This window comes from Alosa alosa, chromosome 23 (genome assembly GCF_017589495.1).
Source record: "Alosa alosa isolate M-15738 ecotype Scorff River chromosome 23, AALO_Geno_1.1, whole genome shotgun sequence".
In the NCBI taxonomy this organism is placed as follows: domain Eukaryota; kingdom Metazoa; phylum Chordata; class Actinopteri; order Clupeiformes; family Clupeidae; genus Alosa; species Alosa alosa.
The window spans coordinates 103500-130873 of record NC_063211.1 but is presented as its reverse complement, the minus strand read 5'-3'; the positions used below and the strand labels follow the sequence as shown (position 1 = coordinate 130873).

At 42.0% G+C, this 27374-nt stretch overlaps 2 protein-coding genes across 4 annotated transcripts in view; both read left to right on the top strand.

Moving 5' to 3' along the window:
- Positions 1–16690, top strand: part of mical3b (microtubule associated monooxygenase, calponin and LIM domain containing 3b) — a 76109-nt gene extending 59419 nt beyond the window's left edge. The window contains 6 exon segments of the mRNA XM_048235609.1: positions 1261–1536; positions 3659–3752; positions 3894–3944; positions 15008–15107; positions 15274–15347; positions 15561–16690. Of these exon segments, the coding sequence (XP_048091566.1) occupies positions 1261–1536; positions 3659–3752; positions 3894–3944; positions 15008–15107; positions 15274–15347; positions 15561–15745 (780 nt within the window). The 3' untranslated portion in view covers positions 15746–16690.
- Positions 16691–16946: 256 nt separating this feature from the next.
- tspan9b (tetraspanin 9b) lies at positions 16947–23425 on the top strand. 3 transcript variants are annotated; one of them, XM_048235436.1, is made up of 9 exons: positions 16947–17264; positions 19180–19243; positions 19415–19606; positions 19941–20015; positions 20312–20413; positions 21248–21382; positions 22801–22884; positions 22996–23069; positions 23163–23425. In XM_048235436.1, exons 2-8 carry the CDS (start codon positions 19181–19183, stop codon positions 23065–23067), a joined length of 723 nt encoding a protein of 240 aa, XP_048091393.1. In that variant the 5' UTR covers positions 16947–17264; position 19180; the 3' UTR covers positions 23068–23069; positions 23163–23425. The 3 variants fall into 3 exon arrangements, with proteins under 3 accessions (XP_048091393.1, XP_048091392.1, XP_048091391.1); XM_048235435.1 differs by having other exon boundaries at positions 16950–17259; positions 22996–23424; XM_048235434.1 differs by having other exon boundaries at positions 16950–17264; positions 22996–23424.
- Positions 23426–27374: the final 3949 nt, after the last annotated feature.

Genomic DNA, 27374 nt, shown 5'->3' with positions numbered 1-27374 from the left:
AACACACACGCACGCACACCCGCACACATACACTCACACACACAGACACAAACAATGTTCTTAGTCATTTGATTTAATGTTTTATGTTTGCCATTCAGTTGTAATTAGTGGCTTTGATAGTCTTGTAGTTGCAGTGCAGTGGAACTGTCTGTAGATGACCTGTTGCTGTGGTAACTGTCTGTAGATGACCTGTTACAGTGGAACTGTCTGTAGATGACCTATTGCTGTGGATGGCCTGTTGCAGTGGTAACTGTCTTTTTAGATGACCTGTGGCAGTGGCAGATCATTGGTTAGAGTAGCCTCATAGCTTGTGTGGAGCCTCACAGGACCTAGTCTGCAGAGGTTCAATTCAGAGTCAATGGGCCCTGGTTTGGCACACAGTCAATAGGCCATGGTGTGTGTGGGTGGTGTGTGTGTGGGCCCTGGTTTGTTTGGTGGGAAAAGTGAGAGGTCTATCGTGAGTGAGTGTGTGTGCGTGTGTGTGCGTGCGTGTGTATGTGGGGGCCCTGGTTTGTTTGGTGGGCGAAATGTGAGGTCTATCAACAAGCAGAGTTCTTGGGCATGAACTATAGCGGTCATGTGACATGCGGTCATGTGATATGTGGAAGTTTTGATCATGGGACGTGGAAGTTTTGATCTGACTCATCAATGTTTGTGGAGAAGGTCGTGCTCATGATATCAAATTAGCTGATTGATTTTGCCTAGTTATTGAATTGGCTTTAGTTAGACATTGCACTTTAGGGCCCAATGTGTTGTTATATGTCTCATGGTGGTTAGAGGTTATTGCATTGAATAATAATGACCTCAGTAGGTTACTGTATAATGACCATGGCATTGAAATGAGTGTGTACTGAGCATGGCTCTGAGGGTTTGAAGTGGTAAGTAAATGAGGTTCATCATGACTTTAACATAACGAGTCATTAATCAAGTCATTAATCTATGCTTGTATATAGTCTATAGTCAGTAGTCTGTGATCAATAGACAGCTATTTAGTCCAGAACTTTGCTGATGTTGCAGTAGATGGACTTTGATGTAGCTGTGAAGTGTATTGGACTCCCACCTGTGTTTAAGATTTGTTTATTGTTAATGTGTTAATTGTTTTTCTCCTCAAGTCTTTTTACATTCCACACGCACTGGCATTCAAGCGCGCATACGCCATTAAGGTATCACCGCATCCTCGCATTTCTATTGGCCGAGCCCTTCTCCACCCTGCACTCCTATTGGTCCAGTCCCCTCATGCTCTCCCCTCCTGTCCAACAGAGACGCAGCGCTCGACCCCGGCGACCCGCGGGCCCCCAAACCCCGCCGGACTCCTCCTGCTCCACAGAGGTGGTGGGGGTGTGGGTAGTGCCACCCGACCCGTCCAGCCTGAGCGTGTCCACAGACATCCTGCAGGAGCTGCAGCAGCAGAGGCAGCCGCTGTCCGACACGCCATCGCTGGCCGACAGCAGTGACCCCAAGCACACGCGCAGGATCCAGAAGGAGGCCCAACGACACGCCAAACAACAGGAGCTCAAGAGGCTGCACCGCGCACAGGTGTGTGTGTGCGTGTGTGTAGTGTGTGTGTGTGTGTGTGTGTGCAGTCTTTGGACCCTATGTTAGAAAACGAAAACCAGAAACTTTTAATGTTTTGCTAGGAACAGAAACGAAACGTTAAGATTTTGTATGTTCCGGTACAGAACCGTTTATCTTAAATAATGGTAACCTTGGTACCGTTATTTTTTCATTCTTTGACAAGATTTCTGTGCAATATGACTTGGTGAGGTTCACTTCCGATCGGGAGAAATGTAATAGAGAAGCTTGCCGCCAGCATAAAGAGACAAAAATGCACTGATTGGGCCCTGACCAGGTTTGTCCAATTGATTTTGTTCACAATGGCAGCTATGTAGCCTACCATATTTCAGTTATTTGCACAGATTTAGCTATGTGAGTTGCACAGGCTTTTTGATGGATGTAGGAACTACAGTGATGCTTCTGTAATACTTTGTGGTTTTGTATTGTTTGATGACATAAGAGAAACAAATGCACTGATTGGGCCCTGACCACCCTGCTGAAAAAAACAGCTAGAAATCAGCTTATGCTGGTAGCTGGTCTTTGCTGGTTTTCCTTCAGCTCTTGCTGGTCTTTGCTGTTGTAGCTGGTTGGGCCACCAGCAGGATATGCTGGCATGACCATCTAAGGAAGCTGGTCATGCTGGTTTGACCAGCCTGTCTTGTGGGATACAGCTGGTGCAAGATGGTCATGCTGGTGACCAGCCTGTCAAGCTGGCATGGCCAGTTAAACCAGCACTATAGACCAGCAGCACCAGCTAAAATGGCCAACTTGAGGTGGTACAACAAGCAAAACCAGCTGAATTACCATTATAAGCTGGGATAGCAGCTGAAGGTATGTTTTTTGCAAGAGTTTTGCTGGTCTAGCAGGTCAACCATCATAGGGTGGTCAAACAAGCTGGTTAACCAGCAAACCACCTTTAGCTGGTCAGGCTGTTTTTTTTCAGCAGGGCAGGTTTGGTCAATTGAAGTTTTCAATGAGGAAAGGAAAATTATGTAGACTACCAATATAATTTTAAAGTCCTAATGATCAGCCTACTTATTTGTATGTCCCGCAGCTGACATGAAACGTTATTAGAGTTTTTCTCAGTCGCTTTGGTGCTTTTCTCACATCACTATTAACATTTGCTCAGCAGTTAGTGCATTTATCAAAACAATTAGTGCAAACTGCAAAACCTAGTGGATAACCTGCAAAAGTATGTCACTTGTTCAAAATGGATAGTCCATTCCTCAAAAGCAAGTATTTATGTCAATGAAACTGCCAGTGTCATCAAAATGAGAAGTCTTGACACCATTGTTTATGAACAAGATAGTCAAATGGCTTTGTCATGTTTTCTTTACGACAGTTTATGCTCTCAGTGTTTTCCCATGCAAAAAAGGTCAGAACTCGGTGACACTACCTGATAATGCTCAAGACAGCACTATACACTACTTGTACAGCCATTTGAAAACTACAGTAAAGTTACAAATTGCTGTAGTTAGGGGAGTAAGTGAGTACAAGACACTGAATATGTACGTTTCACAGTTTTACTGTATATGCTCTTTGCAATTCTACAGCATTTGATAACTAGTTCACCAATTTTGTATGTAATGACTCAAGCAATGAAATGAAGACTACTTTATTGGGAACGACTATTCAGCATCCATAAGTATAGTTCATTTTCACTGACATGACAAAGCAACTGATACATGTTCAAAAGCATTTGCAATTTGTTCAGAGGAAGGAGAAATTGCTACTATGATGTGCACAAATGACTAAATGTTGTGGAGGTTGAACTAATAGTTATGAGAATTTTCATTCTGATCTGAGAAAAGCACCAAAGCAACTGAGAAAAACTGTAAACGGTTGGGGAACTTTATTTGTTTGTTCTAACCGGTTCAGGAACGTCAATTTTAGGGTTGGACCGAAAACCGGAAACGTTAAAATACTGTTTTTGTTCGGAACGAACCAATTGGGAAAAAAATCTGGTTCAAAGAATGTGCAGGACTGGGCGGCGGTCATATTTTGTACCGCTCTGCAGTACATCTAGTTTCATATTATTTAGACTGTCTATTCATACTTGTGTGTGTTTATGAGCATGTGTTGTGTGTGTGTTTGTGTGTTTCAGATGATCCAACGTCAGCTGGAGCAGGTGGAGGTGAAGCAGAGGCAGCTGGAGGAGATGGGAGTGGCTGTGGAGAAAGCACTGAGAGGGGAAGCAGGTACTCTCTCACACACACAAACTACAAATAGGGTAAAGACACATACATCATGCCCACACACTGATGAACACACAGAGCTGTACCTATAGTATAAATATGGAGACATCAGCAGAGAAGTCTGACGCTGCACCTTTATTTTAGATTACTGGGAGGACTCCAACTCCACTGCAGTGCTGGACATGCATCTGGGTGGTATGTGGGCCTCACACTTTCTCTTACACACATACATACACACACCCACACACATACACACACTCTCTTACCTTGAACACCATAAACACTACACTATAAACACCATAAACACTACATCTAAACACCATGAACACAACACCATAAACACTACACCATAAACACCATGAACTACCATAAACACTACATCATAAACACCATAAACACTACATCATAAACACCATGAACACTACACCATAAACACTACACCATAAACAACCCACAAACACCATAAACACTACACCATAAACACTACACCATAAACACCATAAACACTACACCATAAACAATACACCATAAACACTACACCATAAACACTACACCATAAACACCATAAACACTACACCATAAACACTACACCATAAACACTACACCACAAACACCATAAACAATACACCATAAACACTACACCACAAACACCATGAACACTACACCATAAACACTACACCATAAACACTACATCATAAACACCATGAACACTACACCATAAACACCACAAACACCATAAACACTACACCACAAACACCATAAACAATACACCATAAACACTACACCATAAACACTACACCACAAACACCATAAACACTACACCATAAACACCACAAACACCATAAACACTACACCATAAACACTACACCATAAACACTACACCATAAACACTACACCACAAACACCATAAACACTACACCATAAACACTACACCACAAACACCATAAACACTACACCATAAACACTACACCATAAACACCATAAACACTACACCATAAACACCACAAACACCATAAACACTACACCATAAACACTACACCATAAACACCATAAACACTACACCATAAACACTACACCATAAACACTACACCATAAACACCATAAACACTACACCATAAACACTACACCATAAACACCATAAACACTACACCATAAACACCATAAACACTACACCATAAACACTACACCATAAACACCATAAACACTACACCATAAACACCATAAACACTACACCATAAACACCACAAACACCATAAACACTACACCATAAACACTACACCACAATACACCATAAACACTACACCATAAACACCATAAACACTACACCATAAACACCATAAACACTACACCATAAACACCATAAACACTACACCATAAACACCACAAACACCATAAACACTACACCATAAACACTACACCATAAACACCATAAACACTACACCATAAACAACCACAAACACCATAAACACTACACCATAAACACTACACCACAAACACCATAAACACTACACCATAAACACCATAAACACTACACCATAAACACTACACCATAAACACTACACCATAAACACCATAAACACTACACCATAAACACTACACCATAAACACCATAAACACTACACCATAAACACCATAAACTCTACACCACAAACACCATAAACACTACACCATAAACACTACACCATAAACACCATAAACACTGCACCATAAACACTACACCACAAACACCATGAACACTACACCATAAACACTACACCATAAACACTACACCATAAACACTACATCATAAACACCATGAACACTACACCATAAACACTACACCATAAACACCACAAACACCATAAACACTACACCATAAACACTACACCACAAACACCATAAACAATACACCATAAACACTACACCATAAACACTACACCACAAACACCATAAACACTACACCATAAACACCACAAACACCATAAACACCATAAACACTACACCATAAACACTACACCATAAACACTACACCACAAACACCCATAAAACACCATAAACACTACACCACAAACACCATAAACACTACACCATAAACACTACACCATAAACACTACACCATAAACACCATAAACACTACACCATAAACACTACACCATAAACACCATAAACACTACACCATAAACACCACAAACACCATAAACACTACACCATAAACACTACACCATAAACACCATAAACACTACACCATAAACACTACACCATAAACACTACACCACAAACACCATAAACACTACACCATAAACACTACACCACAAACACCATAAACACTACACCATAAACACTACACCATAAACACCAAAACACACCATAAACACCATAAACACTACACCATAAACACCACATAAACACCATAAACACTACACCATAAACATTCACAAACACTATAAACACTAAACACCATAAACACTACACCATAAACACCATAAACACTACACCATAAAACACACCATAAACATCATAAAACTACACCATAAACACTACACCATAAACACCATAAACACTACACCATAAACACCATCATAAACACTACACCATAAACACCATAAACACTACACCATAAACACCACACCATAAACATAAACACTACACCATAAACACTACACCATAAACACTACACCACAAACACCATAAACACTACACCATAAACACTACACCACAAACACCATAAACACTACACCATAAACACTACACCATAAACACTACACCATAAACACCATAAACACTACACCATAAACACTACACCATAAACACCATAAACACTACACCATAAACACCACAAACACCACACAAACAACACCACAAACACCATAAACACTACACCATAAACACCATAAACACTACACCATAAACACTACACCATAAACACCATAAACACTACACCATAAACACTACACCATAAACACCATAAACACTACACCATAAACACCATAAACACTACACCATAAACACCATAAACACTACACCATAAACACTACACCATAAACACCATAAACACTACACCATAAACACCATAAACACTACACCATAAACACCACAAACACACCATAAACACTACACCATAAACACTACACCACAAACACCATAAACACTACACCATAAATAAATATAAACACTAAACACATAAACACTACACCATAAACAACCATAAACACTACATCATAAACACCATAAACACTACACCATAAACACCATAAACACTACACCATAAACACTACACCATAAACACCATAAACACTACACCACAAACACCACACCATAAACACCATAAACACTACACCATAAACACTATATCATAAACACTACACCACAAACACCATAAACACTACACCATAAACACCATAAACACTACACCATAAACACCACAAACACCATAAACACTACACCATAAACACTACACCACAAACACCATAAACACTACACCATAAACACCATAAACACTACACCATAAACACTACACCATAAACACCATAAACACTACATCATAAACACCATAAAAACACAAGCATCATAAACACCATAAACACTACACCATAAACACCATAAACACTACACCATAAACACCCACCATAAACACTACTAACTACAATAATTATAAATACTATAATTATAAATAATTATAAATATTTAATTATAAACACTATAATTATAAATATTATAATTATAAATAATTATAAATATTTAATTATAAATATAATTATAAACACTATAAACACTTACACTATAAAACACTATAAATACTATAATTATAAATACTACACTATAAATATTTATAATTATAAATATCTATAATTATAAATACTATAATTATAAACACTATAAACACTATAATTATAAATATCTACACCATAAACAATTTTCATAATCACAAACACCACACCATAAACACCATAAACACTACACCATAAACACTATATCATAAACACTACACCACAAACACCATAAACACTACACCATAAACACTACACCATAAACACCATAAACACTACACCATAAACACTACACCATAAACACCATAAACACTACACCATAAACACTACACCATAAACACTACACCATAAACACTATAATTATAAACACTATAAAACACTATAATTATAAATATCTATAATTATAAATATCTATAATTATAAACACTATAAACACTACAACTATAAACACTTTGCCATCTATAAACACTACACCACAAACACCATAAACACTACAATTCATGTTTCACTACACCATAAACACTATAAACATCTACACCACAAACACAAACACCATAAACACTTTCATAAACAATCACACCATAAAACACCCATAAAAACACCACAAACACCAAACATCTTCACACCATAAAAACACCATAAACACTACACCATAAACACTACAATCATAAACACCATAAAAACACATAAACACCATAAACACCATAAACACTACACCATAAACACCCACACCATAAACACTACACCACAAACACCATAAACACTACACCATAAACACCATACACACTACACCATAAACACTACACCATAAACACCACACCATAAAGACTATATCGTAAACACTACACCATAAACACTACACCACAAACACTACCATAAACACCATAAACACTACACCATAAACACTACACAATAAACACGGTCATAAACACCATAAACACTGCACCATAAACACCATATCATAAACACCATAAACATTACAACACTATCATAAACACTATATCAAACACCATAGACACCTTAAACACTACACCATAAACACTACACCATAAAACACCATAAACTCTACACCATAAACACCACCATAAACACTGCACCATAAACACTATATCATAAACACCATAAACACTGCACCATAAACACTATATCATAAACACCATAAACATCATAAAACTACACCATAAACACTACACCAGTAAAACTACAACATAAACACCATAAACACTACATCATAAACACCATAAACACTACATCATAAACACTACACCATAAACACCATAAATACTACACCATAAACACTACACCATAAACACTACATCATAAACACCATAAACACTACACCATAAACACTATAACACTACATCATGCATTCAAACACAAAACAGACCACAGGCACACTACAGTTCCCACTACACATGTCTGATCATATACTAGAGTGCATAAGAGCTCTACCCTTCATGTGTGTTGGTGTCTATGTGTGTGTTGTGTGTGAAAGAGAGAGAGAGAGAGAATGTGTGAATTAGGATGGATGCTTACAATATTGAGCCAAAGACAATCTTTCTTCCTCTGTCTCTCTCTCTCTCACACATACACTGATTTTTCTACCCACTCATCTTTTCTAACAGACACACAATACCACACAAACATACACACACAGTAATTATAGACTATAAATACTATAATTATAAACACTATAATTATAAACACTACAATTCATAAACACCATAAACACTGCACCATAAACACTATACCATAAACACTACAATTATAAACACTATAAACACTACATCATAAACAATTCATGAACACTACACCATAAACAATTCATAAACACTAAGCACCATAAACACCATAAACACTGCTACACCATAAACACTGCTACACCATAAACACTTACACCATAAACACTGCACCATAAACACTATAAATACTACACCACAAACAATTCATAAACACTACAATCTCACAAACACCATAAACACTACACCATAAACACCACAAACACCATGAACACTACACCATAAACACTAAGCACCATAAACACTACACCATAAACACTACACCATAAATACTACACCATAAACAATTCATAAACACTATAATTATAAACACTATAAAACACTATAATTATAAACACTATAATTCATAAACACTACAATTCATAAATAAACAATTAGAGCTGTGATCGGAAGTCACAATCGAATTAGAATCCTTGAACATTCCGCCATTCATTTCAATGGGGCCCAAAAACGCAGAAAAACGGGAATAACGCTAAAACGACAAGGACCAGCTTACACGAAAAGTAACACGCACTACACTCATCTTTTCTAACAGACACACGTGCGCACACACACACACAAACATACACACAGTAATTATAGTCAACTAGAATTGCGGTTCCGAGGAACTGCAAGAGTGGGTTTGATCAGGGGCATGGAACTCGGCCTCATCCAAGGATTCCAACGGTACCTCATTTATGAAAATCGGACATACGGGTCAAAAGTTACATGCACACACCTTCATATACACAGACAGCCCAGCCAAGCCCATTAGAGCTCTGCCAGATGGCTCAGAACTCGGCCAGGTGCAAGCTTAAACAATTAGAGCTGTGATGTCACAATCGAATTAGAATTCGAACATTCCGCCATTCATTTCAATGGGGCCGAAAAAATGCTGAAAACGGGAATAACGCGGAAAACGACAAGCGCCAGCTTACATCTTTTCTAAAGTAACAAGCTCCCTACAATCAATGAATTTTTGAGTTGGAACCGCGGCCGATAGCTCAAACGGTCTAGGAGCAGTAGTTCGCTCAGAAAAAGTGGGTGAATAGGAAGATATAATAATAAGTAAACTTAAGAAGAACAATAGTGGGCTTGCTCTGCAAGCCCACAGCATGGCTTAAGTCTTGCTGGATCAAACCCACTAATAAATAAAGTAAACTTAAGAATCCTGGAGCCATTCAAACTGAGAAAGCTCTCATTCATGATGCACCTCGGATCCTGCCGGGTTAGGTTTGCTCTTCATTCTCTTTGTCCTCTACCTCCTCTGCTTGTGTGTGTGCATTCCTATGTGTGTGTGTGTGTAGTTTCTCCTAGTTCTCCTCTCAGAAGACCCGCCCCTCCTTGCCCTTGTACTTCCTCTCAAGGTAAAGATGCCACAGCCCTGTTCCCTCATTGGCTGCCTTCCTTATCCTTATAGATGATAGACGCTTTCCTATTGGTATTGTGTTCCATATTAAAGGCTTATAGGCCTTATATTATATTATATTATATTATATATATATATATATATATATATATATATATATATATATATATATATATATATACATACATACAGTATGTCCTCCCTCATCTCTGTTCCAATCTTCCCCTTGTTTTTTTTTCCCTTGAATCTGGTCAGTGTCAGAGGACCCCCTTTGTTTTGTCCTGTTCTTTTCCTTGGTCATTGTCCAGAGAGGCCACCTCTCCATCAAAGGTATGTCCCTCCCTATCCCTCTCTATCTCTCTCTATACCTCTTTTAGGTATGTCCCTCCTTCTCTCTCCCCTCTCTCTCCTATACCTCTCCATCAACTAGGTATGTCCCTCCCTCTCTCTCTCCTCTCTCTATCTCTCCCTATACCTCTCCATCAGCTAGGTATGTCCCTCCCTCTCTCTCCCTCTCTCTCTCTCCCTATACCTCTCCATCAACTAGGTATGTCCCTCCCTCTCTCTCTCTCCCTCTCTATCTCTCCCTATACCTCTCCATCAGCTAGGTATGTCCCTCTCTCTCTCTCCCTCTATCTCCCCCCCCTCTCTCATGTAGTGTATGAGTTCATGGGCCCCAATGCCAGTGTAATAAGCAAGCAAAGTGCAAAGTTGGTCAATATAGTGGACATATGAATGGTAATAATAATATCATAATAATAGCAGACATATCTATGTTTGCACTTAAAGGGGTATTCCACCATTTGGGGAATTAAACTCATTTTCCACCTCCCCTTGAGTTAAACAATTGATTTTTACCGTTCTCAAGTTAATCCAGCCGTTCTCTGAGTCTGGCCATACCACTTTCAGCTTCAGCCTAGCATAAGATAATTGAATCGGATTAGACCATTAGCATCTCGCCTGCTAGCATCACGTTTAAAAGTGAAGATTTCCGGTAATTATTTTCCGATTTTCTAGGCTGATTTGACATGGAACTATACTCTCTCATGCAGGCGTAATAATCCAGTCACTAACCAATTCGTCTGCTGCAGTTCAACCTTGCTGCTGGAAGTTAGTCTACGGGGACTATTTGTCAGGATTCTCAAGATAGGACCCACACGCAAGACTCTTACAGGTCATATTTCAGACAAACTCACTTTATTCTTAAACTACAATCTTGATATTTACAAACTTACTTACTTACAAAACTTCAACCAGACAAAACCGAGAGACGATCTGACAAAGAACAGAGAAACAGGGGGGCAGAAATATACAGACTAATTAACAGAAAGACAGAGGACTGGACGAGACCAACAAGACAATAACGGGAACAGGTGTGAGCAGAAACGGAGGGAAACTGACGAGACAGGAAGTGCAGATCATATAAGGGAAAAGGGGTGGAGGCAGTCACATGGCAGCAGACAGGTAAAATGGCCGGATCCTGACACTATTTTCAGCTGCTGTGCCCATGGTACGTTCGCAACGTTCCTTGATTATTACGCGGGGATGAGAGTATAGTTCCATGTCAAATCAGCCTAGAAAATCGCCACGTTTCCTTTTCGGTTAGTCTTATTACACTTTCTAACTTGAGAGGAGACAAGTTTTAAATAGGAAAATTACCCGAAATCTTAGCAGGCGAGATGCTAATGTACTAATCCGATTCAATGATCTATGCTAGGCTAAAGCTAAAAGTGGTATCGCCTGACTCAGAGAACGGCTGGATGAACTTGAGAACGGTAAAAATCAATTGTTTAACTGAAGGGGAGGTGGAAAATGAGTGTAATTCCCCAAATGGTGGAATGTCCCTATTGGTCTTACCATGGTGTTAAATTAGCAAATGTATTTTGTCTAATTATTAAATTAGCTTTAGTTAAACTTAAGACTATAGACATATCCACAGATCTAATTAATGCTCACTCATCTAATCCTAATTCAATTCTGTATGCCTACACATGGCCAGTGCATCTGTGAAAAATGTAAGTGTGTGTGTGTGTGTAGTTTCTGTTGGCTCTCCTCAGAGAAGACGTACTCCTTTCTGCCCCTGCTCCTCCTCCAACGGTAGTGACCCCAACTCTCTCCTCTCTCCTCACTGCTTGCTGTAGTGACCCCAACTCTCTCCTCACTGCCTGCTGTAGTGACCCCAACTCTCTCCTCTCTGCCTGCTGTAGTGACCCCAACTCTCTCCTCTGCTGTAGTGACCCCAACTCTCTCCTCTCTCCTCACTGCCTGCTGTAGTGACCTTAACTCTCTCCCTCACTGCCTGCTGTAGTGACCCCAACTCTCTCTCCTCTGCTGTAGTGACCCCAACTCTCTCCTCACTGCATGCTGTAGTGACCCCAACTCTCTCCTCACTGCCTGCTGTAGTGACCCCAACTCTCTCCTCTGCTGTAGTGACCCCAACTCTCTCCTCTGCTGTAGTGACCCCAACTCTCTCCTCACTGCCTGCTGTAGTGACCCCAACTCTCTCCTCTCTGCCTGCTGTAGTGACCCCAACTCTCTCCTCTGCTGTAGTGACCCCAACTCTCTCCTCTGCTGTATTTATTTGTCCATATACCTCTTGCTACACACACACACACACACACACACACACATACTCATACACACACACACAAACCCTATCTTTCTTCAGTTTCATCATGGCATGTTGTTTGTTGGCGTTTGGATATGGCTGGATAAATCTGTGCATATACAATCAGTGTGTAAGCGCTTTCAGACATACGTGTAAGACCGGAGGTTCTGCTGATGTTAAACGGTGGGGCCATATATCTGAACAACATAACCGGTCATGTGGAAGTCCGAATTCACCCGGTGTTTATACTACTCCCCCCCTAGTATTTCCTCCGGACATTATGTAAATGTGCTGTGTCTGAACGAGGCGTAGGACATGCGGTTAAAATTCACACCTAGTGAGAGGGCGTGTTGGTGACGTTTCTTTCGTGCGTCCATGTGGTTAGATCTGATTTAAATGCCAGTGTTATGATGGAGTGGCATTGTGCTGTCCAGAAAATCTCCGACCTGGAAAGATGCAGACATCACGGAGCTACTGTCCATGAGGGCATAAAACATTTTGATAGAACACCTGAAGGGAACGTTAGAGACACGTTAGCCTACAACTGCATGACAAGGACAAACGAATTCAGAAGACTGAATCATCATAAGCAGAAGGCGCTGAAAAGGCAGTAGCCTACAGCAACGTCATTGACGACAATAACAGGAGTATTTAATAAATTGTTAGCCAACACGGTTTTCTGTTCATTGATAGCCTTCATGACCTGCTGCGCTCGCTGATATTTGCTGAGCATAAATATGCCTAGAGAAAATGAAAACGAAGAAAACCCAACTTTGTTCCAAGCTCCTTACGGAAATGCGACACATGGGGAGAGGATGCTTTTGGAAAAAATAAACCATGAAAAAACGAACAACTTCACTGTTATTAATGTTAGTATTTTGTTTGTTGCTTAAAAACGTTGTATGATCTTGAAGTCTTGAGTTAGCCTACTGAATTGGCTGGTAGCCTACCATAAAGTTTGTGCATGCTCTCTCTCTCCAACGCAAACCAGATTTGGGGTTCTATAGCTAATTCTGGTACATAACGTTGAAAACAGATAAATGTGTTTATTTGAAGCACACATACAAATACTGTAGGCTAGGTCAATTTCAAGTGCGCACTTACGTGACTAGCCTACTTCAAGTGCGAACTTACGTGACTAGCCTACTTCAAGTATTAGCCTATGCACAATAGATTTCTCTTCTTTAGCCTACATAATGCATAGGCTACATTTTGTAAACAAAAAGCAGCTGTGACAGGCAGCGGCCACATATATTCTGCGTCATATCTCGCATCTTGTGAACTCTACAAGCCCCCACCCCTCACTCGACAACCACACGGAGATTCTGTAATGTGCGTGTATGTCGTTCACACATACGTCCGTATAAGATCAGTATTAGGTCCGCAGGTTAGCATCATATCTGAATCATCCGAAGGGTAGGACCTCCGTTTGACAAACCTCCGCATATACTCCGGAGGTTATATCTGAAAGCGCTTTGTGTGTGTTTCTCTTCTCTTCCACACAGCATGGTTTGCTTGGCTTTCTCAAAGAGTCTCACTTTACTCCCTCACCTCTCTTTTTATCTTATCTTCTCATTCCCTTCATCTCTCTCTCCCTCTCTCACTCTTATTACCTTCATCTCTCTCTCTCTCCCTCCATAGTTCCAATGACTTACACAGTTACACAAAGCACCATATTCTACAAAGTATGTAAATTGCTCATGTTTGGGCCTGTGTTTGTGTGTGTGCTTCTGTGTGTGTGTGTGTCCTTGCTGTAGCCATGGGAGCGCGAGATGACCCCTCCCTGATGCAGCAGTGGTTTAAATTGGTGCAGGAGAAGAATGCCCTGGTGCGCTATGAATCTGAGCTGATGATATTGTGAGTACGACACACACACACACACACACACACACACACACACACACACACACACACACCCACCCACTGCACACAAGCACACTACATACACACAGATGTTGTATGTGTTTTGACTCACATTAATACTGTGGTGTGTGTGTGTGTGTGTGTGTGTGTGTGTGTGTAGTGCTCGAGAGCTGGAGTTGGAGGATCGTCAGAGTCGACTCCAGCAGGAACTCAGGGAACGGATGGCAGTAGATGGTGAGCCCCCTTAACCTTCAGTACGACCTTGACCTCTACTCAGTGAACACACATCCACCCCCTTACCCTTCAGTACGACCTTGACCTCTACTCAGTGAACACACATCCATCCCTGTTGAGAACGTATGTCATAGAACCGTATGCCGTAAGCCATAGAACCGTATGCCTAGAACCTTTCCAGTACTCCATCATGTCATGTTGTGTCTCCTCTAGACCATCTGAAGGGGGAGGAGGAGCTAGCGGAGGAGAGGAGCATCCTGTGTGAGATGCTGGAGGTGGTGGAGCAACGTGATTGGCTCGTCTCCCTGCTGGAGGAGCAGCGCCTGAAGGAACAGGAAGAGGACCGAGACCTGGAGGCCACCATCCTGTCCAAGGGCTTCAGCTTGCACTGGACCTGACACACACACACACACACACACACACACACACACACACCATCCTGTCCAAGGGCTTCAGCTTGCACTGGACCTGACACACACATGCACACACACACACACAAATCTAACACACATGCATTGCGTACACACACAAACACACACATACAGTTCTCACTACTTCTGACCTGAAGAAAGAGGAACAAAGTTATTTCTTCTTGGACTCTGTGTGTGCATTCAGACTGATGGCCTCCGTACACCAAACAACGTTGACAAGATTTGGGAAAGATTCTTGAAAGATTGTACTCTTTGAATGGTAGTGTTTGAATGGGGGGCATTAGTTAAAAGACTACAATCTTTCAAGAATCTTTCCCAAATCTTGTCAAAGTTGTCTAAGGTGGCCATTAGCTGCTATAGCTGCTATGCTCCTTGTGGAGGAGATGATGCCTTGCTGCCAAATAGTGCTCTCTCAGAGTGGAGGAGATGATGCCTTGCTGCCAAATAGTGCTCTCTCAGTGCCGTCAGCTGTTCCCCTGTGCATAAGGAAGACCCACAGAATATACTACAGATTATGCAATTGAAAATGGATGTCTTAACTTTGTCCAAATATACATGGTGTTAATGGAGTAAAATATTTACAAGTGTACTAATAATCATGATTTATTTTCCAAGCTAATGAAATAATCAAATTGAGGAGGATTGACCTTTGCTGAATTTGTCCTTATAGGTTCTCAGACATATTGTGCTTGGCCATACTCACATGTAAGACATCATCCTCTAGGCATAGGTAGAGCCTGTAAAGACATTTGTCATTATGCTTAATTGTGGCTACATTGAGCATTCACCCATAGTGCAAGTAGCAATACATTGTGTGGTGATGAATATGCTGATGAAATGTGACTCTATACAGTTGTTTTACAATGTACATGTAATATTTTCCTCTAATAAATCCTTTGGATTCTACCTTGATTGTTGTCCATAACTTGTGAAAAGGGAATGACAACATCTACGTGGTCTCTTTTAACTCTAAGCTGCTTTTGGCTAAACTCTCTGGGTTTTTCTTTAAATAGCCTAACAATATTTGATGCGAGGTCTTTCGTGCGAAACGCTGCAAACAGAGTCCCATTTCGCTGTTCAACCATTCCTGCGTCGCTTACCCTATCTGTGGGATTTCCAGGAAGTCTCCCCCCTCCTCCAACCAAGAGGAACCGAGCCACAGTCACGCCTCCCGAAATCAGTTCATATTTTCCGCAGCTCCGCTATTTCCGTTCTCTTCAGAAGGCCAGGGAAAACATAGGGAACAAACAGATTGCGGATACGCTAGATGTGCGAAATATTCTGAAAGTCTAATCGTAGGCTATTGAATAGGTCTACTGGCTACGTTATTTTCTGGATTAATCCTTGGATACGCATCGATGTTTTGTTCATGAAGACGAACGCGACGGACACAAGGAGACTTGCAACTTGTGAAAAGTTGCGCTTTGGATAATCACTCATTCTGATTAAACGCGCTAGGCTACAGTAAAACACTGTTTGAAGTAAGGTGGGCAAGAATTATATTTCGACACGACCCTTACCTTTTACTCTTGTTCTTTGGTTCGATAAGGCTATCCATTCATTTGAACTCCACTATACTTTATGAAATGACTGATTGTTTAGGAAGTTAGACATTTGTCATTGCCAGACGTAACTCAGTTCGTATGTTTCTAGCATAGACCGAATGCGGTTTCTGGTCAAGTATATGTGCGGTCTGCGTTCTCATCGGATGATGTGTTTTGCAGAAACTTCCGCTACTTTGTGCCGCATGGAGTTTTGAGAGCACTGGCGCATCTTAGCCTACAAGGACAAACGAATGGGACTAAAAACGAAGGAATGCGATGAATTTCCCTGATAGCCAATGCTCCTTTTTAACATACACCTAGCTGTTGAAGATAAGCTTTTGAAAAAGAATGGTCGGCCCGAGTTTAACTGGTCTTTTCTGTCTATTCAAGTGGACTACGCACGTTGTATAGGCCATACATCAACAAAGCTATTCAGTTACACCTGAACGTGTTGCTCGTACGTTGTGTAGCGCTGTCTGGATATATCCATATTCACAGACGCTTCAGAACATTGGAGAAACTTTACTTTGTTACACAGTAGCTTGCACGGGTTCTATCAAAATAGATCCAGAGTGCTACATCTATTACTGTTTCAATGATCTAAGTCTACAATAATGAGAAAGTTGGGTAGACCTATTCATAGATGCAATATTAGCTATGACGCATTCGATTAAGAGAAAATATCATTGTATTGGAGCTATAATTACATACTTTGCCAATAGGAACGTACAGGTTTGTGCATTTGTTTTGCCTTCCATATAAATTTCGTTTCAACGGAGGTAATTTCCTGAACATGGCTACACTTGAGTTTCTCATTTTCACAGTACACAGACACCCAGAGCTGTTTTTGGTTGGTTTGGTTAGTCTGGTGTCAGGTTTGGGCTATCTTAACGCTGCCTTTGTTGCGGGTTCACTGTTGAATCATGCTCAGTATGGCCATCATGTGTCACAAAACATTGTTCTAACTTCTAACCGCCTGCCTTTAGGCATGTGATAGGTGTAAACACCGATCTCTATGTGTGTGTATGGAAAGACAGGGTGAAACGCTGGTTTGTATTGCACTGTTCTCCATAATTGTAATTACCCCATGTATGTCATTAGTAGATTATGCCCAGAGATCGTCTAAACATCAGGTGAATTGTATGTTATGGTTCCTGGATATTAATTTTCTCTCGCACATAAAATATATAATTGGTACTCTCGGAAAGTGTGTGTGATGGTATGTTTCTGCTGATGCATATTACATTTGTAAATGCTCAAGGTGGAACATCTCTCCTGTGTGTGTGTGTGTGTGAGTGAGAGAGAGAGAGAGAGAGAGAGAGAGAGTGTGTGTGAGAGAGTGAGTGTGTGTGTGTGAGAGAGTGTGAGAGTGTGTGTGTGTGTGTGTGTGTGTGAGAGAGAGAGAAGAAAGTGAAGCTGTGTCTCACAGCTGGAGTTTCTAATTTTGAGCCTACATGGCGTGACCATATATGGGCATCTACTCCCTTCATAATCAGATCAGAACAGAGATCAGTTATTGTTCTGTTGATGTTTCAGAGACATGCGCAAAGTCATCATGTCACTCATATTCACATGGTCACTACATCTTTGGTGAGCGTTTGCTGACGCTGCATAGTTTTGCTTATTCCGCTGAATCCTGGGCCACAGGTCAGGGAAGCTGACCGCTGCAAGAGGCTGCGTGAGCGGGCTGTGTGTGTGTGTGTGTGTGTGTGTGCTGGCTGCTCCTAATGTGGGAGGGCAGGGGGAGAGGGAATAGGGTGTTTTAAAACAAGAATGTGCTGGATAATGTGTGTGTGTGTGTGTGTGTAGGGTTTCTCTGCATGTGTCTAAATTAACCAGATGTGTTTTATCTCTCAGGATGGCACCAGGCTGTTTGTGTTGTGTGAAATACATGATGTTTCTTTTCAATCTGTTGTTCTGGGTGAGTGGACTCTCACACACACACACACACACACACACACACGGTCATATGCACACTGCACATGTACTGTATGCTGAGTAACATTAGATTTAGTTTGCCCTGCTTGCATTTCATATACCTGCTGATTTGATCTTCACCTCTCCTGTCCTGTGTGTGTGTGTGTGTGTGTAGTTGTGTGGGTGTGGTCTGCTGGGGGTGGGCGTATGGTTGTCCGTTGCCCAGGGCAACTTCGCCACCTTCTCTCCATCCTTCCCCTCCCTCTCCGCTGCCAACCTCATCATCACCTTGGGAACCGTCGTCATGCTAACAGGCTTTCTGGGTTGTCTGGGTGCTGTCAAGGAAAACAAGTGCTTGCTGCTAAGTGTGAGTATAAATGTGTCCACACACACACACACACACACACACACACACACTTCTGAGTCAGTGTTAGCTAGATAACCATTTCTCTTCATGTCTACAGTGAGCATTTCATTCTCTTAAAAAAAAACCCATATGAAATGACATATGTTTTTGTTGTTGAAATCTAAAGAGAGTGTGTCTGGTATTGGACAATGGTATAGGATTACTTTCAAATGAAAGATGAATTGATTCTTTTGGGTAGTACCTCAGTTAGGCTAAGCCTTTGCAACATTCTTTAAGGAAATGAGTAGAGGACCAGTTGCATGTAAATAATACCATCTCCCTGTCTTTTCTTCAGTTTTTCATAGTTCTGTTGATCATTCTGCTGGTTGAACTGATTCTGCTGGTCCTGTTCTTCGTATATACTGATCAGGTATCATTCATACTCAAGCTTTATGTACACACACATATTGTATATGAATCAACGAATATAGGGTGTAATCATATACCATTTAGATCATTTAAAAGTATAACACTGCATGATGTATGATTTTGAATTTAAGTTAGCGTATGTGGTGTTGTATTATGTGAAATAATGACACTATCAACATGGTAATGGTTGCGTTTACTAGTTTAGATATCAGCTGTGTATAGTGCAATGCTGTTGCACTGTTGTCATCATGCATCTGATTAATGATCTGATTGACCCCTGATCTTTGACCTGTACAGGTGAGTGAAAATGCCAAACAGGACCTGAAGGATGGCCTACGGCTCTATGACACGCAGGACAATATCGGACTGCGTAATGCGTGGAACATCATCCAGAGGGAGGTGTGTACTGGATACTTTATTTGACCAGCATGTAATCAATGAAGAAGCTGAAGTGTATGGGAAAGCCCATTATGATGCTACTGTTAGCCCATTATGATGCTACTGTTAATTATTCAGGATTATTAGACCATTACCCGCAGTATTTATAGATTGTCTAGAGTTACGAAGTGGCCTGGGCACTAGGGTATAATTCTATTCTAGAATAGGGCTTCGTTGTCTAGGGTATAATTCTATCTTTAGCGGAAGCCCAGGCCACAACCTAACGTGAATGCAAAAGCCCAAAACGCTGACCTGCACACTGGCCCTACGTGATGTAAAGATGTGGAAGTAGAACCTACCGTGTGTGAGTGCAACGTGTGTGTGTCAGCTTTTGGCAGAGCTCCAGTGAGAGGTCACTTACCTGTGGCTCTCACTGACCGGGTGTTGCTCTCCACGCACCTCAGGAACCGTCCAAGCGCCGGTTCTGTTGAGATGTTCAGTTTTTGTAGTATGGTGGTTTAAAATCCAAACAAATGGTACATTTGTGTGTGTGTGTGACGGGTAAACACTCTCAAAGGAGAAACACAGGCCGCCTGCTCACGAGCAAACACTCTCAAAGGAGAAACACAGGCCGCCAGTCTTTCTCAAAGGCCTGAACTAGGACCCAGGACAGGTGTTCAATTTAGCCTAATTAGACCCAGGACAGGTGTTCAATTTAGCCTAATTAGCCACAGGTAGTGACATCACTGAAGCCCCGCCTGTAAGTCAGTGCTTGCCCTACCATGTGACCCTAACCTATTGTAACATCTAGTTCAGTCTTTTCCACTATGTGTGTGTGTGTGCGTGTGTGTGTAGTGGCACTGCTGTGGGGTCAGCGGGTACACTGATTGGTATGATGCCCTGAAGGAGAAGAGAGTGCCGGACCGCTGCTGCAAGAACCACTTCCTGGACTGTGGCCGCAACTCCTCTAGCTCCAGCCTGTGGTCTCAGGTAGGTGTGTGTGTGTGTGTGAGTGTGTGTGAGAGTGAGAGATGGCACGGCACGGCACGGCACGGCACGGCACTCACAACGTTTCTGGTGAAATGTTTTGATTTTCTATGTTTTTTTTCTGTGATTCTCAATCACAAAACTACTGAACCCAAATACAGCTGAACTCATAGGTCACTGATATGATTATGGATATGGTATTTAGCAGCTCAGGTCATTAGGTCACTGATATGATTATGGATATGGTATTTAGCAGCTCAGGTCATTAGGTCACTGATATGGTTATGGATATGGTATTTAGCAGCTCAGGTCATTAGGTCACTGATATGGTTATGGTATTTAGCAGCTCAGGTCATTAGGTCACTGATATGATTATGGATATGGTATTTAGCAGCTCAGGTCATTAGGTCACTGATATGGTTATGGATATGGTATTTAGCAGCTCAGGTCATTAGGTCACTGATATGGTTATGGTATTTAGCAGCTCAGGTCATTAGGTCACTGATATGGTTATGGTATTTAGCAGCTCAGGTCATTAGGTCACTGATATGGATATGGTATTTAGCAGCTCAGGTCATTAGGTCACTGATATGGTTATGGTATTTCGCAGCTCAGGTCATTAGGTCACTGATATGGTTATGGTATTTAGCAGTTGAAGTCATTAGGTGACTGATGTGGTTATGGTATTTAGCAGCTGCTTTTGTCCAAAGCAACAAATGATAAACAGTAGTTCTGTCAGAACCATTTTAGTCAAGAAACACAAGGGAAGATTCTGAATGAAATGTCTTTATTGTAAATTATGAATTACATTTGGCGGTATAGCTCTGTTCGGAGGAACCCCCCTATTTCCATGAGCACCATGGAAAAGCATTAAGTCAGGGGGCAGCAGCAGTTTAGGGAATTCTCACCCCAGCAGGACAGGGAGAGATAAATATTCCCCCCATGAACAGAGCCAAGCGACGTGACAAGAGAACATACCACATCATACACGACAAGGTGGAGCAGGGGAGGCGGTGGGTAGCAAAAACCGAGCTGTATACGGTTGAGAGGAAGTGGGTAGAATTTAAAAGGCGTGCCGAAGCTGTGTGGCCAATCGCTAGGGAAGAAAGATTATCGGCTGAGGGGATGCACCTGGATCAATTAGGAATGAAGGATATGAAGGGGAGGGCAGCAAGCTTCTAGACTACCATGGCCTGGCCAGAACTGACCTTAACACTTTCATTTGTTCATTGATGATAACTGAATTGAATGAATACTTATCAGGATTGTATTCATCTTATGTAATAAAACACACAATCCACCCTTATTACACCTACCATTCAATAAGCATACGAAATGGGGCCTTCTGAACCATCAGTCTCTACCTCTACCTTTAATCCAGGTGTGAAATAGAATTTGAGCTTTAATACCTCTATGTACAGGGCTGCTATGAGAGAGTGGAGGAGTGGCTAGATGACAACAAACACTTGCTTGGAACTATCGTCATGGGCGTGCTGGTTATACAGGTACGCACACGCGCACGCACACACACACACGCGCACACACACACACACACACACACAGATATCACATGAACATGGGCCCTGACTGACCTTCCTTTCTGTCTCCTGCTGCAGCTGCTGGGGCTGGCCTTCTCCATGACACTCTACCAGCAGATCCACCGTGCTGGGAAGAAGTACAGTGCCTAGAGATACCATAGACGTTCACTCTATGAAACTACATCTCCCAGAATTCCACTCTACCAGCAGATCCACTGTGCTGGGAAGAAGTACAGTGCCTAGAGATACCATAGACGTTCACTCTATGAAACTACATCTCCCAGAATTCTACTCTACCAGCAGATCCACCATGCTGGGAAGAAGTACAGTGCCTAGAGATACCATAGACGCTCACTCTATGAAACTACATCTCCCAGAATTCCACTGACAGTGACAGTCCCCTGCCATTTGTTGCCAATAGACCTCTCCAGAATAAGTCCCGCCTCCTAACTTCCGTATCCATCCAACTTCCTGGCGTCGATTGTCTATGGGAAATAACATGGCGTTTTGAAAGATCGTACTTGTCAAACTCTGTAGGTGACAAAGTAGAAAAAGCTGCTGGGCAGATTGACCTACACACTTCTGCCATCTAGTTTCCACTGGATGTTTTGATTTTCGATTGCCGTTTAAGTAGTATAGTCTATAGTATGCTTAAACGGCACCGACAATCAAAAATCCAGTGGAAACTAGATAACAGAAGTGTGTAGGCCAATCTGCCCACCAGCTTTTTCTCTGCGCTACCTACAGATGTTTTACCGTATGATATTTCAAACGCCATGTTATTTCCCATAGACAATCGAACGCCAGGAAGTTGGATGGATACGGAAGTTACGGAGGCGGGACTTATTCTGGAGAGGTCTATATAATCATTTGAGTGGACCTGTGGGAGTTCTGCTATTTGAACCAGCAAGAACGTGTGTGTGTGTGTGTGTGTGTGTGTGTCTCTCATCAGAGACTGAGTTAGTGTTACGTGTGTGCTGCACCAAAAGTGTTCCCTTAAGTGTTTTGTATCATTATACTGTACAACTGTAAAACTTGGTGTGTTTAAATATAACCTGCTGTTTATTTTACTCAACTGTAGTGTGTTTGTAAGTGTGATACTCTCTGTGCCTGGGCCAAATGTAGTGATCTCTCTTCTGTTCTCATATGTATAAACACTGTGTGTCATTTCTGGATGAATATAGTTATTTTTTAAATTGACACTAAGGGATGTCCTCATTAACTAACCCAGTATGCCAGTGTAGGCTTGTGGCTATTATGTACCCATTTAGCTTTAGTCCAAAACCAGGAACCAGCTTGCTAAAATAGGCAGGGCTATAATTATGTAATTAGCCTGCAGTTGCTCAAGTTTTTCACTTGACCTCATGAAAACATTCAATGTTTTCCTCTCTAGTAAGCCTAATCAAGTGCTCAAATAGCCGAATCATTCCTTGTTCCCATTCCCATACATCCACAAAGATAGTCTGCCCTGCTGAAAAAAACAGCCTGACCAGCTAAAGGTGGTTTGCTGGTTGACCAGCTTGTTTGACCACCCTATGATGGTTGACCAGCTAGACCAGCCAATCTCTTGCGAAAACATACCTTCAGCTGGTTTACCCACCTAACGATGGTAATTCAGCTGTTTTTTCTTGTCGTACCACCTCAAGCTGGTCATTTTAGCTGGTCTACACTGCTGGTTTAACTGGGTGCGTCAGCTTATGTTGGTCAAACCAGCATGACCATCTTACACCAACAATGTCAAGCTTGGCAGGCTGGTCACCAGCATGACCATCTTGCACCAGCTGTATCCCACACAACAGGCTGGTCAAACCAGCATGACCAGCTTCCTCAGATGGTCACGCCAGCATATCCAGCTGGTGGTCCAACCAGCTACACCAGCAAAGACCAGCAAGAGCTGGAAGAAAACCAGCAAAGACCAGCTAAAACCAGCTACACGCATAAGCTGATTTCTAGCTGTTTTTTTCTATTATTTCCCTGCTGAAAAAAACAGCTATAAACCAGCTTATGCTGGTAGCTGGTTTTAGCTGGTCTTTGATGGTTTTCTTGCTGGTGACCAGCCTGCCAAGCTTGACATTGTTGGTGTAAGATGGTCATGCTGGTTTGACCAACATAAGCTGGTACGGCCAGTTAAACCAGCAGTGTAGACCAGCAACACCACCTAAAATGATCAGCTTGAGGTGGTACGACAAGCAAAACCAGCTGAATTACCATCGTTAGATAGATAGATAGATAGATAGATCCCCAGGGGAAATTCAAGGTCTCAACAGCAGCATACATACAACACAAACACATTCTTTAACAGCAGAAAGAGTAATTAAAGTAAATAATATAAAAACACAACTAAGCAGTAAGGACAGTAGAAGATAAAGAATATGCTAAATATACTAAAATACAAATTATACTAACACTTAATCTAAATCAATTCTAAAAACAGTATCCACATAGTGGTGATTAATAAATCAGAGGCTTTGCAATGACTGAGGCAGGGACTGAGCCTGTGATTCTCTGTGCATAGTAAGGTATGGTAAGGTGCTCTAAGGTGCTCTGTGTGAATGAGTGTCATGGTGGTAGTGCAATGGTGATAGTGGTCATGGTGATAGTGCAAATGACTAAGTCAACAGTGCAACAATGCAGAAATAAAGTAAAGTAAAGTCTATATATCTCTATATTAACTAACTATTTAAGAAAGTGTATCAGTGTGGCCACAGTTCGGCTGTGGCATGGAGGGGGGCGGTTATGCATATGTGCTGATGTGCTAATATAGCACGCAAACAGTGAGGCATAAAGACAGTGGTACAAGTGGCTAGTGGACAGACAGTACCAAACATGGAGGGGGTGAAGAGGCAGACAGACTATGCAGAGAAGTCTATCTCTCCTCTTCCCTTAAGTGAGTCATTGAACAGTTCAATGGCCCTGGGGACAAATGACTTTCTCAGTCTGTCAGTTGTGCAAGGCAGTGAGCGAAGTCTCCAGCTGATCAGGCTCTTCTGCTTAACAATAGTGCTGTGGAGTGGGTGACACTCATTGTCCAAGATGTTGATCAGTTTGCTCAGGGTCCTTTTGTCAGATAGTGAAGTGATGCACTCCAGTTCAGCTCCAACTACAGAGCCAGCTTTCCTTACCAGCCTGTCAATTCGCCCCACATCCTTCTTCCTTGTGCTTCCTCCCCAGCATACTACTGCATAGAAGAGGATGCTGGCAACAACAGACTGGTAGAACATCCTGAGGAGCTTACTGCACACATTGAAGGACCGCAGCCTCCTCAGGAAGTACAGCCTGCTCTGCCCTTTCTTGTAGAGTGTGTCAGTGTTGGCTGACCAGTCCAGTTTATTATCCAGGTGGAGACCCAGATACTTGTAGGTGCTAACCACCTCCACATTGACCCCATCAATGTGGACTGGTAGCAGAGTGGGCTTAGACCTGCGGAAATCCACCACCATCTCCTTGGTCTTTGAAGTGTTAAGTTGAAGATGATTGAGTTTGCACCATTGCACAAAGTCCTCCACCAGGCTCCTGTACTCCTTCTCCTGCCCGTTCCTGATACACCCCACAATTGCAGTATCATCAGAAAACTTCTGCATGTGGCATGACTCGGTGTTGTAGCAGAAGTCAGATGTGTACAGGGTGAACAGGACTGGAGAGAGCACAGTTCCCTGTGGGCTCGGTGCTGCAGATCCCAGTGTCAGAGAGACAGTTCTTCAGTCTGACTTAACTGTGGTCGCCGGGTCAGGTAATCTGTAATCCAGGTTACCAGGTGGCGCCCACACCCATCTGCAAGAGCTTGTCTCCCAATCTGAGGGGCTGGATGGTGTTAAAAGCACTTGAGAAATCAAAGAACATGATTCTCACAGCACTTTTCCCCTTGTCCAGGTGGGAATGTGTCCTGTGTAGAAGATAAGTGATGGCATCGCCCACGCCCACTTTCTCCTGGTAAGCAAACTGTAACGGGTCTAGTATCATGGCGTGCCTGGGGTCTGAGCATGCCTAAGACCAATCGCTCCATTGTCTTCATCACATGTGATGTAAGAGCGACAGGTCTGTAGTCATTAAGCTCACTAGGGTGTGGCTTCTTAGGGACAGGGGTGAGACATGATGTCTTCCACAGTGTTGGAACTTGTCCAAGGCGTAGGCTCAAATTGAAGATGTGCTTCAGTGGCTCCCCAGTTCAGCAGCACAGGCCTTGAGTAGCCTTGGGCACAGTCTGTCAGGCCCAGCTGCTTTATTGCTGCATAATTTCTTAAGTTGGACTGTCACTTGATCTTTTGTAATGGTGAGGGGTGTAAGGGGAGGGGAGGGGGAGGGGTGCATCTGGGATCTGTGTGTCTGATGGCTGTTGACTGAGGTCGTTGTCACCTCATTGTTCATGATCGCCATGTGGGGGAGAGGTGCAAAATCCAGTGATGGTGGGAGTACGATAGCCTGTGATGATGGAGGTGAGTGTTGCACTGGTATTGAGG

Bases quoted from the DNA above. Each gene is read 5' to 3' on its own strand.
- tspan9b (XM_048235436.1), top strand. From the start codon at position 19,181: ATGGCACCAGGCTGTTTGTGTTGTGTGAAATACATGATGTTTCTTTTC. The intron at 19,607-19,940 runs GTGAGTATAAAT...TCTTTTCTTCAG, and splicing joins ACAAGTGCTTGCTGCTAAGT to TTTTTCATAGTTCTGTTGAT. The intron at 22,885-22,995 runs GTACGCACACGC...CTCCTGCTGCAG, and splicing joins TGGGCGTGCTGGTTATACAG to CTGCTGGGGCTGGCCTTCTC.